The 19,583-nt window shown below is 37.6% G+C and overlaps 1 protein-coding gene across 1 annotated transcript in view; it reads left to right on the top strand.

The window, feature by feature from the left end:
- Positions 1 to 19,583, top strand: part of GRIN2A (glutamate ionotropic receptor NMDA type subunit 2A) — a 179,686-nt gene that overhangs the window by 134,875 nt on the left and 25,228 nt on the right. Inside the window, exons 7-10 of the mRNA XM_062588080.1 lie at positions 13 to 166; positions 3,599 to 3,724; positions 5,930 to 6,159; positions 12,161 to 12,321. Of these exons, the coding sequence (XP_062444064.1) occupies positions 13 to 166; positions 3,599 to 3,724; positions 5,930 to 6,159; positions 12,161 to 12,321 (671 nt within the window). The remainder of the gene's footprint in view (positions 1 to 12; positions 167 to 3,598; positions 3,725 to 5,929; positions 6,160 to 12,160; positions 12,322 to 19,583) is intronic.

The raw sequence follows: 19,583 nt of genomic DNA, 5'->3' as shown, positions 1-19,583 counted from the left end.
TTTGTGGATTAGGTGGTATACCATCGTGCAGTCATGGCTGTGGGGTCTCTCACTATTAATGAAGAGCGCTCTGAAGTGGTCGACTTTTCAGTGCCGTTTGTCGAGACAGGAATTAGTGTCATGGTGTCACGGAGCAATGGCACAGTTTCACCATCTGCTTTTCTAGGTATGAGCATCCAACCCTTTCAGATCATTTAATTGTGTTCTATAAAGTTGAGTAGGTTTCACTGCTTGTTAACCAGAATCCTGTAGTGACAAGTCTCTATAAATTTTTGAATCACGTTGGAAGTTTGTATGGTTTCCACATCCTGTTTAATGGGAGGGAGGGGCCTAGCACAGGTTGAAAATACTGTTGACTTCAGATTTAATAATTGGAAAACAAGTGATAATGTTTTAATTATAGAAACAATTCCCAAGAAACTTCAACTGGAAAAACTTCCTTAAAACCTTTTTTATATACTTTAATTTATGCTTGTTTAGCCAGTAATCATTTAATCTCTTTTTAACACTTAAGTTCGTAAAATCGTAATAATAAAAAAACCCTTGTAGAGTAGTTAAGAAAAGGAAAGTTTCATTACAATTAAAATAGATCTGACAGCTAAATTGACAACAGATGCCTGTGGCTTCCATGCTGAATGCCATAATGCTGCACTGGAGAACAGCTGAGCATTTTCTCCATCTTCCCTTTCAGCTGTTGTGATGATGAGATTCAGCAATGGACAAGTAGCAATGCTATGAAAGCCTGGATAGGAAGGAGATGGGATGTGAAGTGAGGACTTCTGTCTTCTTTCCTTCATTTGTTTACTACTCCTTTCTATTATTCTTTTTCCCTTTCAATATTTTTCTCTGACTTATTTTAGTGCTTATTGCTCACTTCCATATTTGGTGGTTAGCCTGTATTTCGCTGAAGCTGAAGACAGAATGAGCCATCTCAAATGGGTCGGAAGTGTCCACAGGAAATGCTGTTGTGCTCCCCTTTGGTTTATTTGGGCCCAGTATTTTTAAAGATATTTTGCATAGGAAAATAGTGCTAGTGGCATTAAAATAATTCAAGTGAATTGAAAAAAAAATCAATAATTCCCAGATGTCTCATGAAACAGTTTAGTATCTGCAAGTCTGTTGGGTCAGCAGTGATGCTCTTTTGTATTGCTGATCAGATCACATGGTTCCTTCTTAGATTGCCAAGTGTAAGTAAGTTCTTCATTTCCACTGAAATCACATATACTCATCGAGGAGCTGATCTTTAGTGTAGTATCAGCTACATTTGGGCAAATAATTGGATTTTCTTGCATCAGAATCATCAATTAACTACAGTGCTCATTTTTCATGTGTGTTTCAAAAAGGCAGATTACAAAGATGAAGCAATGGCTAATAAATGCAACACAATGCATTTAGCTTCAATAGCTAAGTTAGATAAAATAGCTTCCCAAATCTGCTAATACACAGACAAGTTTTGTTGGTGGTTATTTTTTTTTCTGAGTAAAAGATTGATTGATGAAAATTGTAAGAGCATCCTCTTTCTAGGAAAATATTTGGATAACTGTTACTCATTTCTGTAAGTCATTGACTTGTACAGTTAATTCATTCTTAAAATTGTAGTTGCTGCATGTTGAAATTTTAATTTGGACTGTAAGTATTGTGGCATTTTCCAAAATGTACTTTAAGTGTAGTTGATTTTGGACTCTGCTATGGACTCTGCTTATCTCTTAAAAACCTACTTACAGCTGCAATCAAAACAGGCATTGCTTTTGCATTTTTCACAACAGCATAGTTATTAGATTTCTAAAATACATTTAATGTTATTGGTTTAGTTGGGCATAGGATTTTAAATTAAAAAATAACTCGTCTTATAAAGCTCTATATAATAGCATTATTTTTGAAGAAGTCTGATTTACTGCACCAATAAGTCAAGTCTATGCTCTCAGAACAGTGTTCTGTTTTTTTTAGACATAGACAAAACTGTCACTGAAGTGGAATTAACTGTGTATTTTGATCAGGTGTGAATGGTAGTAAAATACTTTGCTATGCAAAATACAGTCAGATAGGTAACTGAATTCAGTCAAGGGTAGATTTTGTTTGTTTTAAGTGCTTGCATAAAAATAGAACCCTCTTGCATAATTGTTTTAAAAGATATAAAAATGTGAAGTACAGTATTATTTTTCTAAATAACACTGATTATAGTTTGTATCTGTATTTTTGATTTGTTTCGATGAGTATAGACAAGTACAGGATTTTGTCTGAACAAGATTTTCCATCCTGTGGTTGTGTCCAATAGGTCTCAGTCACCGGCGAGCCGACTACCTGCTCCGCGTTATTTGCTGCATTTCATTCCTAATATGGATGCCTCCTATAAATGATAGTTTTTATCTGTGTTAAGACATTTTCATATCTTACCAAAATTCCTATATATCACATCCACAAATATGTTTTTAAAGATTCTGCAGAGATTTCATTCAACTTTATTTAGAAACAAACAAACAAACAAAATGAAGCAAACCCAAATCTGAATTTCTATATGTTTGAGAGCAAGGGAGTTCATAGGTAAGGTTGGTTTTTGTTATTGGAAGCATGCAGCAGAACAGGAAAACTACACCTGTATTAATTTTGTAAGGTTTTGTTTGGCTAAAACTCAGAGTTAACAGAGTAAGACCTCTTAGTCAATCCTCAGTGTTCTTCACTGGCGGTCATTTGAAATGTACACTAACAACTCGTTTACTAGTATTTTTCTGCTGTATTATAACTCTATACTGAAATTCTTATAAAACCTGATGTTTGCCTGGGGGAAATTTTCTTTGGAAATCAAACAGCAATGCTGAACGCATATATTGATCTATATTATGACAAGAAAATCAACTTAATTATTCTGTTCCAGTGCTGAAGTTAAGAGGAAGTTAAGGTGGAGGAGCCTCTTGGCCTTTCAGAAACAGCCCAGGCGTAGGGATGAGCTCATGTCATGTCACATCCAGTGCTTCTTGTTTCTCTTCTAATTTGAAATAGTATGTTAAGATGTTTTTCCTCACACTTCAGAGCACTTCCAGCATCTAACAGGATTAGGGTATAAAATGCCCCAGATGAGCTAGCCTAGCGAAGGGGTGTTGCTTTGCTGTGCAAACACTTTCTTCCACATCCCGTATGTGGTTGTACCTTGCTGATTTACCAAAAATCTTCAGCATTTGCTTAATTGCTTTTGCTTTGCTGAAACACGGTCATAAAGGCTGGACCGTTAGGTCGATAAATGTGCCCACCATAGGATGTATAGAAATGGGATAAGCAGTGGGTCAAATCAGCATTTGCCTCTCAGTGTCAGTTAGAATGTTGTCAAATAAAGTAGGAAAGCGTGCGGCCGTTGTTTTTGAGTCATACCTCACATTTAGGATTTTAGCTGTACTAAGTTTGTGTGGACATAGCCGTTCCTGCTTTCTTTTAGTATTTCAGGACAGCTGGTCTCTTTATATATCAGTACTTGGCTATTTTCTAGCATTTTGGTTGTTAAAAGCTAATTTACAGAAAGCCGCTGGCCCGAGACGTTGGAAGGGTGGTTGTGCTGCGACTGGCTGAACGAACGGTGTTTCTGTTCCTCTCGCCTGTTTTGCTGCAGAGCCCTTCAGCGCTTCTGTGTGGGTGATGATGTTCGTGATGCTTCTCATCGTATCCGCCATGGCTGTCTTTATATTTGAGTACTTCAGTCCTGTAGGATACAACAGGAATTTAGCACAAGGGAGAGGTAAGCTCTGCATTTTGCACATCCCTAAAGCTATAAAAAATCGTATGTTTTCCATGCCTTGCCCTCCATCTTTTAAAATAAACATGACATAGGAATGAAACAGTATGAGCAGCTGTGAAACTGTGTTGCACTTGATTTAAAATGTATTTTCTTGAGAGTTTATGTGCTCATGTTTGTATTCTAATTCATTGCATTGAAGAGGTAAGGGGGTGATACTACAGCGAGTCACGTTTGGTGAGTATCAGCTTGTATCAGCTGTAGAGCGTCAGCTTAAAAAAGCATCGGAGAAGTCCAGCAGACTCCTGACTCTTGTGGCTTCACAGGCAGCTGAAAGATGAAGATCCAGACTGGTGTGGTTTAGTGGTAATCTGGGAAAAGCTGCTTGTTAAGCTGTGTATAGTCTTACATAGTCCCTGTAAAAATGTATGGTCCTCTTGTGAGGAATTCAGCCTTGAAATGAGGGCAGTGGCAAGGGCATCACTTCGTACTGTTTAGCACCCGTGACTATAGAAACTTCCCTTCATTTCCAAATGCACCAGCACAACAGCATTAATGGAGAACTTGCCTTCTCACTGACAGTACAATTATTAGCATTTTGACCTGAGAATGAGGGTTGCATGTGTGCTGGTGCCCTCATCTTTTCCGTATTTTACATTCAGTTCCGTATGATGTCTGTTTTTAATTTCTAAATCATATTTGCCTCATTTCATGTCAAGAGATCTTCCAGCTTGGTGAAAGCAGTCCTGCTTTCACCTGTGAAAAGCTAATGGTTTATTCCAGTTCATATGTTTGGTTTGTTGCCTGAAAAAGGAAATCATCGCAATAATCAGATGATCTTATGATTTGAGTAAGTTGGTAAATTTGTAATCACTGTCCAAAATAAAATCAGTCTGTAGGAATACACTGGTTTTCTTGAGAAAAGATGTATTTAATATTACTTCAGAGGATCCGAATGATAATCGTAGAGAAAAAGCAGTCATTTAGGGGCAGTGTTTACATTCATTTCACTCAATTTTCTGCCATATCTTTGATATTTTAGTTTCACTTAGTAAAGTCTAGAAGAACCTAAACAAACTTGAATATCCATCAGCTACTTGCATTGAGGTAGAGTAATTATGTTCAGAGGGAAGAAAAACCCACAATACTGTTATGGAAAAGTCATGAATCTGCTCTCAGCCAAAATTCATGGGGTACCACCACCACTACTACTACTATTACCAGTGACGTAAGCAGAACTTTATACTCTGTTTCCTTGGCATATACTTTTCTTACCATTGCTGCTTAGAGAATACACATTAGCCATGTATAAGCTCAATCTTAAAAGGCTCTGAAAGGTAGTTTCATAAAGCAAGAGCCAGCCAGCTCCATTATGCAGCACTGCTGCAAAAATGAAGGAGGGTAATCTAAGCTTTGTGCTTGATTGCGTCGTGAAAATACTGCACTATATTAGTGACGTTTCTACTGAAATGAGAACATGCACTAAGTATGTCCACTTTGGGCTTATTCTTTTAGAACATTCCCTTTAAGTCCATTTATTTCTTCCATTTTGAGTATTTCTGTTTATTACTTTGTCTAGTAATAGCAAATTCTCTATTGCATTGATATAAGTTCTTGTAAATCACAGGAATAGAGAATGAGTTAAGGAAGTATAATTAAATCTGATTTTTAGTGTAAGTGAAAGCACTTCTAGTGAAAACAGCAATAACAACTAGTAAGGCTCTTAAATATGATCTTAAATATCCTTATCTGAGGGACACAGTGTTAAAAAAGCATAATGTTGGAGGACCAGAGATTACAAAAAATAATTTGGATGAGAAGAATATTTGAACTGAATTCTTAAGTATTAGCTTCACAGTTTTCCATTTTACGAGTCATCTGGAGTAGAAGACTGAAAGGGGCAATACTGTGGCACTTACCTTACTGCAAGAGAGAGAGCACAGTTTGGATCTTTTCCAAACCTAAATCTGGTGCATGCTTTCATTTTTAAAACTTTTGAAGATAATTCCCCATAGAAAACTGTTAAAATAATTCTTTAACAAATATGGAAATGTCATTACAATAGAGAGTGCCTATAATAAATCCTGTGATACCATTGGGAGTACAGTGAAAAAGTTTTGAAGTATTTTTAAATTATGTCTTTGTGAGTGCTTTGCTGTTATTTTGTAGGATATCTGCAACTAAAAAAACTGCTCTTTGCAATTACAGATCCCCATGGGCCATCCTTTACCATCGGAAAGGCAGTGTGGTTACTCTGGGGCTTGGTGTTCAACAATTCTGTGCCTGTGCAAAACCCCAAAGGGACAACTAGTAAAATCATGGTGTCAGTCTGGGCCTTCTTTGCTGTCATTTTCCTGGCTAGTTATACCGCCAACCTGGCTGCATTTATGATTCAGGAGGAATTTGTTGACCAAGTCACTGGACTGAGCGATAAAAAGGTATGTTTTCCATCTCAGAAGAGGTCAGTCTCCATTTTCCCATTCTTCACAATCATAATAAATAGGCTGATTTTGCATATTGTTCTATATTCCTTTTGGTGAACGTGTGCATCCCAGATCTTTGTACTTTCTTATGACTTTTAATCAATAGGTTTATAAATCAGAACCCATACAATTAATTGATTTTTATTTCATTTGTGTGACTGCTTTGCCATGGTGGTATTGCACAAAGTAGGTGAAGTCCATTTGCAAAATTATTGCTCTGATAGATGTGCAAAAAGCACATAAAAGGCACTCTGTTTTCAAGTTTGTGCCCAGTTATTTTAAAATGAAACTAAATATTGACGTTCAGAAGTAATATTAAAGTAGAATATAGCACAAGGGAGAATTTCTCAAGGGCTTTATCTCGAAAGACATAAAATAAAGGAAGTTATTCGAAAGAACTCACAGTCTTTTGTCTGTTTTTTGTTTTAACTGTTTTTTATGACTAGCCTTTGAGCGTACTCTTGAATTATCACAGCATGAATTGCAAGCATGGCTAGAGGAAAGATAGATAAAAAGAAAACAAAATTATAGTAGTTTGTTTTTTATGAAGTTACCTTGTTGAGAAAACCTTTGGAAGAGTATGAAATTTGTTAAAAATACCCATATTTTAAAATAATATACTTAGTAAGAACGGATAAAAGGTGTTCTTCTCTTGAGGATTGCTAAACAAACAAACAAAAAAAAGAAAAAGGAAAGGAAAGGAATGGAGGAAATGCCTTTCTCTTATTTGCAGCAAAGTGCAGAACATTTTTGTGGGAGATTTTGGTTTTGGCAGGACTTGGCTTGCACTTACACCCAGCCCTGACTTTTGGTTCTGCTGGTGCACCCCATCCACCTCTGTACCTTGCTGTGGAGTGTGGGGGCTGGGAAAAATTTCAATATTTGATCAGTAGCCATTGGCTAATGACTCCCCTGTTTTTGTGATTTTTCTGTACTCTAAGCTAAGGAGAGCTTGACTTTCACAATAAGAGGAATGAAAATAGAAAAAAAAATGAATCAGAAAATAGCCCCTGCTCTTATGCAATCTTCTGATCACTTATTTGATCTACTCTCTTTATTTTTATTTTAAGTTCTTCAGAGTTTTGCCTGAAGCATACAGAGATAAATCAGGACATCTTGAAAAACAATAACCTTTTTCAAAATATTCTTCTGGCTGTATGCAATTTTTGCCTCCTTTACAATCCTGAGCTTGCTCAGATTTTTAACATTTCAAATAATTAGAGACAATTGATAGGCATATAATATGATTCATGTTAAATTATTTTTCTCTCCTCTTTGCCATGTTACTTCAGCACTCTGTTAGTATTAGAATAGTTCTGGAATTTTCAGAACATTTTTTTTTCTTTTTCTTTTTTCTTTTCTTTTCTTTTTTTTTTTTTTTGTGGAGAGCTTTTATCCTTGCTACAGGCAAAGCACAAAGCACTCATGGGCAGGGGCCTGTAAGAAGACAGAAATGAGTATGAATAAAATTAATTTTAAAGCAATAATATCTACAAGTTCAAGAATTTCTTGAGAAGTTTACAATTTGTAAAACAGGGAAATAACTAGGGACTTAATAAAGGTATTCTGGTTAATTAAAAAAATAATGGCCAAGCATAATTTCAGTTCATAAACTTGAAGATTTTTTTACTATCTTTGTTAATTATAGACATTATTCTCCATCCCCCTACTCCTTCCTACTGTCACAACTGAAAAGCCAAGTTCGTTTGTCAAGGCTACTATGCGATGAAGTATTCCTAGGTAGAGATATTGGGGTTTCTCAATCCACGATGAGACTCCATACATGGTAGATTACAGAGGAAAAGAAAAACCAGGAAAACCCCTCTCTGGGCAGTCATCCCTGACCCCCAGCATTCAGTAACTTCCATTCAGGAAATGTGTAACACTCTAGCATCAACAGTGTTTTGCCAAACATAAAATGACATGATACTTGTGCTTCTTCTTGGCTTTGAGACCTCTTGAGAATTTCCTCGTCCTTCATCGTGTTGCCAGTGAATTTTTTGAATGCCATGTCATCTATGTGTCACTTAGAAATACATGGCACAGCATGTACTGGAGTTACTAGGGGTGGGTGTTCATAAACTCAGATGATTCAGAAGACAGGAAGAAAATTATATTTTGACATCCTTGTATTTGTAAAAGATTTTTAAAAGCTTTGTGTTCATTAAAAAGGTACAGAAAATGAATCCAGAAGTATCCAGCAAAGCAGATATTCATAGAAGCTGTTACTTTTGAGACTATGTGATGCCTTTTTCGTAGAAAGAAATAGAGATAAGATTACTGAAGGAGAGCAGAAAGCAGTGAACTGAGTTGTCTTGCAGAGCGGTTGTCTAGCTGCTTCCTCCACACAGTCGCATCTGAGAATGGCCCCGTGTGCGAGGGATTATTGCCCAGGTTAATAGGCAGCCTGAATTGTGCCTTTTACAGATTCCTTAGTTTTGCCAGGTTCATAGTATTCTTGTAGCACTGTGTTTATTTTTATCTGCAATAAGATACATGGCACATGCTCTGTAGTTGCTTACGGATATGTCTGTGTCGAATTTGAGCAGAGTGAGGTCAAAAGGCAGTAGGGATGATAGATTATTTAGGGTGACTCTGTTACTCCAATCCATCTCTCCATTTCAATATTAGACCCTCGTAGTGCTTTTTCAGAGTTGTCAGGCACAGATACTGATTACTTTTCACTTCCTGACAATTATAATAATGGTCTTGGAATTACTGAGGAGTCATATTTTTCAAAAATCACACGAAATTAGAATGTCGGCACTTTCCATCTGGTAGAAGAAGAAGGCAGAAGAGTTCAAATGGGGGTGTCTTTGTCACCTCAATCCAGCCATAATTCTCATTAAAATTTGTGTTAATAGAGGGAGCATATTTGCTATTTTCTACTGTTTTAATATTTTTTCCATCATCGCTTAAAATACCCTAGAACAATAACTAACAACTTCTCTGAATACCAGCATTTTTAGGCAAGCATGCAAATAATCACATTAACTCAGTATTTAATATTTGTGAAAGATCACATTACTGACTTTAATGAAATTATCAGTTTTATTAAGGCATATAGGCATACAGGTAAAACAAACTAAAGTATTAGAACTGTTTTCTCAGCTGAGACATCTATTACGTGAATCCTAGATCTCTTAAGATAGGAATTTTGTCACTATGTGTGCCACAGATCTAGCAGCTGGCAGAACAGGGGGAACAAGAATGAACTGTTTAGTCTTCTGAATAATAGCAGATCTCTTTGCAATTATGATTCAAACAGGGGCTTCTGCATTAAATTTAACAATTTTATTAACAATTTTTTTTTTAAACATTTCGCAGTTTCTAGGAGGAAAATTGCCTCCTAGCAGAAACAATATATTTTAATTCCCAACATGGGGCTTCAGGGAAAATGAGTGCATGTACAGACTTGATGCTTCTTTCCTTCGTCTCTCACGCCTGCCACATAGATCTTTGCTGCACTCGTAGGGCGTATACGCTTCTCCAAAACATGTCAGTTCCTAGAAGATAAATTTAAAACTACTGATGAGAACTTCATAGTCCTTGAACACTTACACACACACAAGTGTACTATTGCTAAAAAAAAATATATAGAGAGAGAATCTATCATTTTTCCCCACATTTACAAGTTGTCTGTCAGCAGGCAGTAGTAACAAATAATGATTTCCAAAAATTAATCTCAGTGTGACTGTTAAAATTTGTTGGTTGAATGGTGAATTAATGAACACCATTAATGGGTGGTGTTTGGAACTATTTGTCTGTTTGAATTGTCACTGTTTAAAATCCATGTAAGAATTATTTGTTTAATTAAATTGCTTGTTATCCCCTTCGGTCTTTGGATGAACAAGTCCATTTTATTAATCTCTGCTCTCCTGTAGAAATATTTTTGTGTTACATGAATATTCAGTTTAGAACTGATACCTTGATCCCTTCAGTCTTCCTATGTGAGGACTCCTCCCCCCTACAATTTTCACCCGTATGAATCTACTTGAAAAGTGAGAATATTCAGACAAAAACTTGATTTATAAATCACCAAGGTACTCCACCATGATCTTCCTCTTCCTCCAATTCTCCTGTCACACCCCAGTGTTGTCAGTTCAGCTTGCAGAAGGCTCACCTTGGTTGAATTTCCAAGAAAAAGTCAACCGCATAGACAACAGCAGTTTTTACAGGTCTTGATTTTTTTTTTTTTTACAGTGCACCCTATAAGAAAATTAGAATCAGACATTAGGAGTACTGGAAGGCATCTCACTACTTAAGGAATTATTTATCTATATATTTCAATGAAGTTAATAGCAAGCTACATCTACATCAGTAGAATCTCTGTACATATATTTAAGAGCAAGGTTTGCCTTAGTGCTGCATAGGAAACACAGAAAGGAGAGAGCAAAGATAGAATGAAAACCTTGGCTAGTATGCAGTGTAATTTTAGTGTTTGGGTCAATTAGAATGTATAAGGTAGTAGCAAAATAATAATTTAAATAGTAAAGCTGTAGAAAGGGAAAATTAGAAAAGAAAGAAGTTGTTATCTAAAAGAGTAGAGAAAAATAAAATCCATTCCTTTATGCTTTGTCAAAATACGTTTAATTAAAATGAAGCATTTAATTGTAGTTCTGTAACATGAAAATATTGTTGTGGCAGTAACATCATGGTCAAGTTTTGATGGAATTGAAAATACTCTCACTTTTTCTGTAAGCCTATTTGTATTCTGTTTCAAAACTGGCACTGGATAATGGGAATTCTTACTGCCCCGAGCCCAGCCCTTATAAAGAGGAGCGTTACACGTGTAGCCCAAAGGAAGCAGCAGCCGTGCAAATATTAGCTGTCTCTTGCGGCACAGGGAGTCTAGATTGCTGCTCTGACTTCAGCAGTAACAACAGACCGCGTTTTGCCGAGGAAGTCATGGGTGCCTGCTTTTATTAGTGCTCAGCTGAATTTCCTCATTAGCCAGTAGCTCCTCTAATTGGAGTGGCCTTTTAATTTAATTCTTAAAGAAACATTTTAACTTAGTCCTGAAGTGTCACTTAATAGTTAGAGAGAGATTTTAAAAAAGGGACATACAAAATTTTCAGATCTGTTTGTGTGAGATTATCAGGATGATTTCCAAGTCTGAAACCTAAATGTGTCCCGAGCTATTGCTAATCCTTTGCATAGTCCCTGGCTTGTTTGTGCTGATGTAATAGAGATACAGAGGGTAAAATTGTAGAATAAATCTATGTGAGCACCGGCAAATAGCTTGCTGCTTTAGACTGTAGAAGTAAACAGGGAGCAGGTTGAGGTGTGAAAGCCGGAGAAGCTCTTGTCGTGTCAAGCGATGTAGCGGCCGCGCCATGTGGGGCTTCGCCGAGGGACTGTAATTCCCCCTGAATCCCTCTGCGGTGGCTGGCGGGCAGCTGCCAAGCTCACCCTGCTGCCCCAGCACCACCTTCCCCAGGGATCCTCCGGAGCCACCGTTACCCTCCCTGTCCAGCAGCAGTGAAGCATTTCCTTTGGCCTTGTCTATTTGAGGGGACCCAAAGTGTCTCCAGTCAGACTGGCAGAGGTGTGAAATGAATGTCAGCTAAAACGCTGGGGTTTTTACTTGTTAAATACCAGCATGTCTGCTTGTATTTTTGATTTTCTAGGCAGATGTTGGCAGATGAGGAGCGTCTTCCAATATCTCATGCTGTATGACAGAACAGGAGAAAGTTGTGTTGGAGTGGCAAAGCTGAGCTGATTTTACTTTGGACATAGATATTTCTGTATAGTTAAGCCAGCGTGGAGGCACAGTTTCTTGTGTAGTAGAATTAACCCACAGTGTTTGCCTAGAAGAAATCTGAGGCAACTTACACAGCTCATGTTTTTTTTCCAACCTGGAATTGCCCCGTTAGATTTTCCTTGCTTAAGGGACGTCCCCACCGCCATGCAATTTGAATACTTGAAACACTTTATTTTTCCTTTTTGTCTCTAGTTTCAAAGGCCACATGATTATTCACCTCCTTTTCGATTTGGAACTGTTCCAAATGGGAGCACAGAGAGGAACATCAGAAACAACTACCCAGATATGCACCTTTACATGACGAAGTATAATCAGAAAGGAGTTGAAGATGCCTTGGTCAGCCTGAAAACTGGGTAAGCTTATTCTGTACATCTTAAAGAATCCTCTAGACCTCGCAGAAACTGAGAAATGCAGATCTGTACCTACCATGACACTGAACAGACTGATGCCATGCGTAGTGTTTAGTACTGGCTCTTTTATTTTTTATTTTTTTTCCAACTGAATTACACAGATATCAGGAAGGGAAATGATTGCCTGTGGTTTGTGTGCCTTTTTAAAACTCTCATGGAGGATTGACCATCCAACGTACAGTAGGTTGAAGGGGCAGAGTTGGTATTTCTCAAATTAAAAGTCCAAAGAGTCACATGGCTCTGGATATGGCTGTGAATTTGGCACGGAACATGTTGATTCGTGTACTCCCTGTTACCTTTGCAGGAGTCTCTCACGGGAAGGTAGGTCGCAGGGCGCATTTCTGACAAAGCGTGTTTAACCTGGCCAGTGTGCAACTCCTTGTAACTGCTTTTCACCCTCCCATCCTTTTTGCATTCTTTTGGGTCCACTCTTAGATTTTCTTCCCTCCTGTAATTAGCATGGCCTTGCATATTGGCTGTCATGTCTGAAGTACCGACTCTGAGCTTCTTGGTGCCTGTTGATAAGAGGTAGCCTTAAGTGTATTACCTAATTCTGCTTCTGGTACTTTGAAAGTGTCGTTGTTCTTCCTCCTTCAGTCTGAGATTTAGACTTAAGTACTGTCCATCTTTTTCCCTGTCTGAACCATCTCTATTCTATGCGGTTGGACTGAAAGACTCAATTCCAGTCTTAATCCTCAAAAGGGGTGAATATGAATCACTGCTTATGTCAGTACATATCAGTGTGAGAAGACTGTTAGCTCTAGTAATCTTTTCTGAACATACAGGCTTGATAATAGGATGTGTATTTTTGTTAGTAATATTGGATGAAAACAATCAGAATTTATCAAGATAGGCATGAGGCTTTTTAAGTGAGAAGGCTAAGTTACTCAAAGTGAATTAAGTGCATCTGCTTCAGTGGCTGTCTTAAGACATATTTTGTTCAATATTATTTACAGTAAGTACAAGAGATTTTTTTCTATACTAAATTAGGCTTTTACGTTTGGGCCCTATTGTAGGAACTGCCTGTCCTTTTAATTTATACCCTCCCTTCCCAAAATGTGTAGGGGACTGTAAGGTATTTCTTATGTGAAAAGATTAAACTATCAAAACCTTTCTCTGGAGTCCAGGTTCCCTTCTTTAAAACATTATCCTTTCTATTATTTTCTTCTCCACTGTCTCCGTCTAGCTTCCTGGACTCCTTCTATCGTCTTTTTTCAAGGCATTCTCAACTGGCATTTCTCAAGCACAGTTTGTCCCATCCTAAGATAGACACATACCATAAGGTGAGATGAACCTCATCCAAGGTCTTCCAAACCGGAGGCAGAGTTGCAGCTCATGCCAAGCCTGTGCAAGCTACATTTCCTGGGTGACAGCTGAATTGTGCATTATAGATAGTCAACTGAATGCTGTGAATTTTTAAGGAGGTAGCTGTCCTTATTTTCAGCCATTGATAAAGCTATTTAGTTGGATCAATAGTTTATTTAAGGGATATTTCTGGTCCTTTTAACCAGCTATTTATGCTATTGAAAACCCGTGGAAACTGCTGTTAGATTTAAAGTAAGGCCACATGTCAGACACTTGAGTGTGAAAAGAGGGGGCTGCCTGACTGCAGGGGAATTCAGGACATTTACTGAAACTCAGATTGGCTGCTCTTGTGCCAATTGCTGCTCTTCCTCAAAAGTTTTAGTCCCTTTGACAGCATAAGCCATTAATTTTAAAGATTTTTTTTCAGTAGAATTTCTTTCTTCTAAGTGATATCTTGGTTTGGACAGCCCTGGTCATCTACCTGGGTTCCCTTGACTGACATTTCTGTAGCAGATGGTACAAATAAGCTGCCATGTGCAGTGGTTTCCAATTCAGTGTAAATAACTGTTACATACTGTTGCGTTCCTTAATATTTTATCTGATGTCGCCTAAAGAAGGATTAAATGGCATACTATCAGCAACTGAAGTTCCATGCGACAGAAGTGTTGCTTTGCGTTTGATTGTATCACAGTTTGGGGTGTTCCAGCAGAAAATTAGTGTCAAGTGGGCTTACGTATTTTCTCCTTTCGGTTTCTGCAAAGCAGCAACTACAAAGACCCAAATAAGGTGGTAAATGTGGACACATAAACTTAGTTACAGGTCCTGCAGCATGACTGCATCTTCTTTTTGGCTCGCAGAGTAGTTTCTCTTTAGAAAGATTATTTGCTCTAGGTAGCCAAACCACTGAGCTCTGTGGTCCTCCTCTGTCCATTCCACTTTTAATGCACCTACCTTTTTCTTGTTGGTGATGCTGTGATGGCAGTTCCCATGGCGGACATATGAGGGATCAAACCAGGGATCTGTAGAACTGAATGTGTGCTTCTACAGCTTGGATGAAAGAGATGAGACCATGTAATACAGGACTGTGATAGTTTACAATCTCTGTAGGGAGGACAGCAAAAAGCACGAGTGGTTATTTGTTAGTGTATTACAGTTACCTGCCTCTCTGCTGTCTATCCAGACTTGTATGCTACCAAAACCACTGTTTTTCACTTTTTCTACCAAATTTTATGTTCTTTTTCTCAAAATACGTAAATGTTTCCTCCTCTTTGTGACTCACTCTCTATAGCCTCTCGTGCATGAATTATTTGACAGGATTGTTTCACCTTTCATCCTTATCTGGACTTCAGCAAGCTGTCACCTCCCCTGCTTCTCCTTGATCTCATGATTTTAATGTCTTGCCCCATGTAATCTATGTTTTCTTTTGATGATGACCTGTCTTTCTTTCCTCAAACTCCTTCTTGTTTCCTAGCAAATATATTTCTGTTTTCTTCTTCAGTATGTATGTATTCTGATTACCTTATTACTGCTATTTTTTCTGTTTTCATCTTTATCTCTTGTTGGAGCTATTCCTATACTTTTATCTTTTTTCCCTTTTCATCATCAGTAGCATCAAACAAGCAATTTGTTTTACATATCTTAAAGCCTGCTACTTCTTTGTTTTTGAAGATGAACTTCCTGGTAATTGCAGAGTATAGATAGAATATACGTGGGAATAGAATATAGACATGGGAAGGACTTGCAAAGATTGTCTAGTTGATATTATTGTTGCAAATCAAAATAAATAATACCTGTGTTATTTCTGCAGACTGTTTGTCTAACCTGTATGTATTTTCAATATTACTTTTGAAACTACTTTTGCTTAATTGAAGATGTAAGGCTTAGTCCGCTTTACTTGCTTACATAAAGTACTTGATTTAAAGGTGCAGCAATCAGGCAGTACTTAATGACTGAATAATAATACTCATGTGGCATCTGATCTACATGGAATCAAACTATCAAGTTGCCTCTCACCAGATTTCAGTCTAGTTTTGTTGTTTCCCAAACTTTTCAGTCTCTACATCAGCTTTAATTAGTGTTAATCTCTTGCGATGCATTGGGAAGTTCTTCAGGTTTGAGGCCATGGTGTTTGATATATAACATTATTGAACTGAATGGGAGGGAGGGAGGGAGGGAGACTTCAGATACACAGATTTTGGTAAGATTTTTTTTGTGTGTGTGTGTTTGTTAGTTTGCTTTTTTTAACAGCTGGAAGACAGCAGAATAGAAGCAACTTAAGTATCCCAATTGACTTATCTGCTCTAATTGTACATTTTTAGTATTTTGACTTGATGGATAATCAGGTCTCTTTATTCATTTTGAAAAAAAAAATTAAAAAGCAAACTAGGTTTGTTGTCTTGGTTTCTTACAAGAAGTGAAAAATCGGTCCAGTTGCTAACATGGACAAGAAGAGCCCCAGGAGCAGAATGGATCGGGAATTATGCACTGAGATGTAAAAATCAGTAGTGTTCCTTGCCATAATTGACTGGTCTGGTGCAGGGGTTGGATGATTTTTTTTTGTTGGAGTATTGAAATGCATGGAGAGTTGAGTGTGCACACCGTTGTGCTCAGGAAGCCTCAAACAAAATACCTAGCCTCTCTCTGTTTGCACCTTTGTGGGATCTTACAAGGCTAGAAAGATTAAACTAATAGTGTTTCAAAAATAAACATGTAGAAAAAGCATCTGCATTTATCTTTTTTTGAATTAGAGCAAAGACCTTCACTACATGGGCAATGTGTCTTTAGCAGGCTTGGAGTTATCTTTTTTAATTAGCACTGATAACTTTTTAGATCATTCTAGAAAAGAATCAACTGGGAAATACCACAAATTGAAATGAAAAAATATTTTTGATTTGGGCTGATGTTACATTATACCTCCTACTACAGGTGTAATCCCTGCAGGGAGGTTCATTGCAGCTTAGTCATGAAGGCTTGCTACTGATGGTGAAGGCTAATTTATCAGCTATATTGGCTTTTTGCATTCATTTGATCACTGCTTGTTCTGGACAATATTAAAAAAAGGATTATCTGTAAAGTCTCAGCAATATCTACTTCTTGTCAAGAGTGTCTTATTTCTGTGGGTCACAGATGCAGTTCTCAAAAGTTCTGAGACATCTTTTTAATGAGCAGCAGAACTTTCTGTACTCCATTTATTAGTTGAAGGTGTCAGTTTGCAACAATGCCGGTAAAAGAGGAGCTAAATTCATGCGTCTTGTTACTGAAGCTATTTAATAACTTTCAAAATGGCAAAATACTGTCACATGTTCAAGCAAACTTAATATTGAAAGTCATAGTCTTGCAAGCTCATCAAAAAGTCTGTGATGTTTTTCTCCAAACGTTATCCATATAAAGGATCTGCTGAACCATGTAGAGCTTCATCTGACTTTTTTTGACAGGACTCAGGAGTTCAGGGGTTCTTCAGTTTTGTTTTTTTCCTCAATGAAAATAAAAATGGCTCATTTATTTTCCTGAGCGTTATCTGAAAGAATAAGGTACGTAAGAGACCAGTATGTTAGCTAATATTTTCTCCTTTGTGGGAAGAGTCCAGTTCTAGCAGAGCCATGGTGGGCCCTCTGTGTTCTTTAGATGTTTGTTGATAATATAAAGTTGTAAAAATGCACTTTATGCTTTTCTGTCTTTGCTGTGTTTTACTAATCTACATTTGTAGAGTCCTCTGTACTAGATCATATTGATTTTGCTTCTTGAAGAGGGAAATTATTCTTTGAATAGGAATTAGTTTCTTGTGTTATGCTTACAGTGGCTATTTGTGTTTGCTTTTTTTCCCTTGCTATTTTTTTCCAGCAGAGTTTTTAGTTAAAGAATGCTATCTTTTTGCAAGAAAAGAAACCTTTTCTATTTGAAATTCTTTTGTCTGGGTATCAGGTTGTAGTTTTTGAGGTCTGCATGTAGTGTTTCTCTCGATGTGAGCGTTCTGCTGCTGAGATAGGCATGTAAAACTGTCAAGAGGAGAAAATGCAAGGATGATAAACTGGAAATGTGTTTAATGTTCTCATCTTTGCCTCAGCACATCTACACCTAGGATAGAAGTAAAATGGGAAACTTCTTTCATTTGCATATTCGCTGTCACTGATGAATCTGTCTAATCTTTTCTTCACTTCCTCAGTTTTTTCAGATACAAGGACTGCAGCTGAGTATCTCATGGTGTATATCTTGTTTCAAGAAAAAAGTTGGCATCTTTAACTGATGCTGTGTTGTGGCAGCACATTGACGTGAGGACTTTATCTCAGTGTCGTTGTAGTAAGCTGTCAACGTAACTTGTTTCAAGTAACAAGTCCTTTGTATTCCACGGGCAAGCAGCGCCCTGTTATACAGCTGCAGAGGCCCTCACTATCATGAACCTTTTTCAATTTTTATTTACAGTCACAGCTGTGACTGACTATTCCAGGATCTGATGGTGAAATTTGCTTGGGACTCCATCTGCCTTCCTGCTAATGATTGCAATGTTTGGTATTTTATGCACATCAAGTTTAATGTCTTATTCCCTAGTTGTCTGTGGCATATTGGCAGAAATAAGCAGCGGTTTGGGAATAATGCTGGGAGGACAGCTCTGGTGCGCTGTGGGACCTTGGGCAGGTCTCCCATACAGAGGATTACCAGGTTTGAACGGCCTCCCGAGAAGATGCTGCTGCCCTGCAGACACGTCCTGAGCTGCTGGTTGCTTTGATGGCTGCATATGACTGTTCTAGTCTTCAAAAAACTTTAATAACATATAGTGATGCTAGAAAAACCACCTGACAGCAGCTAACTGAACAGTATGAGTGACACGAGAAGTGATTCCTCTCCCATCACACGCTATCGTTGTGGAAACAGCTGTATATATTAGAACTCTGTGATATTAGGTACAGAAAGTGTGGGGGAAACCCCCAAAGGGCTCTGATGCCCTTTAGGCCTCAGGCTCTAAGCTTATTGCCCTGAATTGGATTTTGGTTGTGTTTATAGTGCTTGTAAATTGTGTCCGGTTCACAGCTTTGTACACTCTATTCTTTGCCGAATAGATACAGGATGGGTCAGGGCTGTGCTGGCAGCTTCTGCAGTATGGGCATAACTAGGAGGCAAACATCTCCGTTTCTGTGAGCTGGAACATAATTCAGATTGTGCCCAGCCGGTCTTTCTGTTAATTAGGTCTGTCGATTAATGTGGTGCTGTGCCTAAAGTAAAAATAAAATAATATAAAAAAACCCCTCTTGCCTTTTAGGGAGCCAGCTGACATCTCCGTACTTGGATTGAAAAACAACTTTCATATTTATTCCAATATTTTCCATTTAAGCTCAGATTTTTATGGCAAGATTGTCAACAAAATGTTCATTGAAGGAAAAAACGTTAGCTTTTAGTCTGTGTGGTTCGTTCCTTTTCATCTAAAAAGAGGAGAGAAGAAGTGAGAGAAATAAAGTATTTAAGAGAAAAATTATTTATTTTAATTTTTCATAAAAAGCACAAGTTCTGGATCATTCTTGTGGGCAGGTAATGACAGCTTGTGATGGGAACACAAGAAAATGTTCAGCAGATATAAATTTTTAATCTTTTAATCTTGTGGCTCAGTATTTTCTGACTGTTTCTGATTGACACCACCTTACAGTATTTATATTAAAGATTTACTCTTTCCTTAAGCTGGTAATGTTACAGTAAATATAAAAATTCTTTTCTCAGTTTTTAAGGAATTGACAAAAATGGTTGACTTTGAAGTGTGTTGCGTGAGGGAGAAAGGAAAGGTCACTGGGACCAGATGAGGTTTCTGTAGTCTCTAAAATTTACTGCCTGCAACTCTCCTGGATGCCAGTTATGATATGTGAAGTGAGAAACTCTGCTGCAGGTAGCTTTACAACAGACAAAAGTTTACGCAA

This window comes from Rhea pennata, chromosome 15 (assembly GCF_028389875.1).
Source record: "Rhea pennata isolate bPtePen1 chromosome 15, bPtePen1.pri, whole genome shotgun sequence".
In the NCBI taxonomy this organism is placed as follows: domain Eukaryota; kingdom Metazoa; phylum Chordata; class Aves; order Rheiformes; family Rheidae; genus Rhea; species Rhea pennata.
Note: the sequence above shows the minus strand (reverse complement) of the source record. Positions and strands in the feature narration are given on the sequence as shown.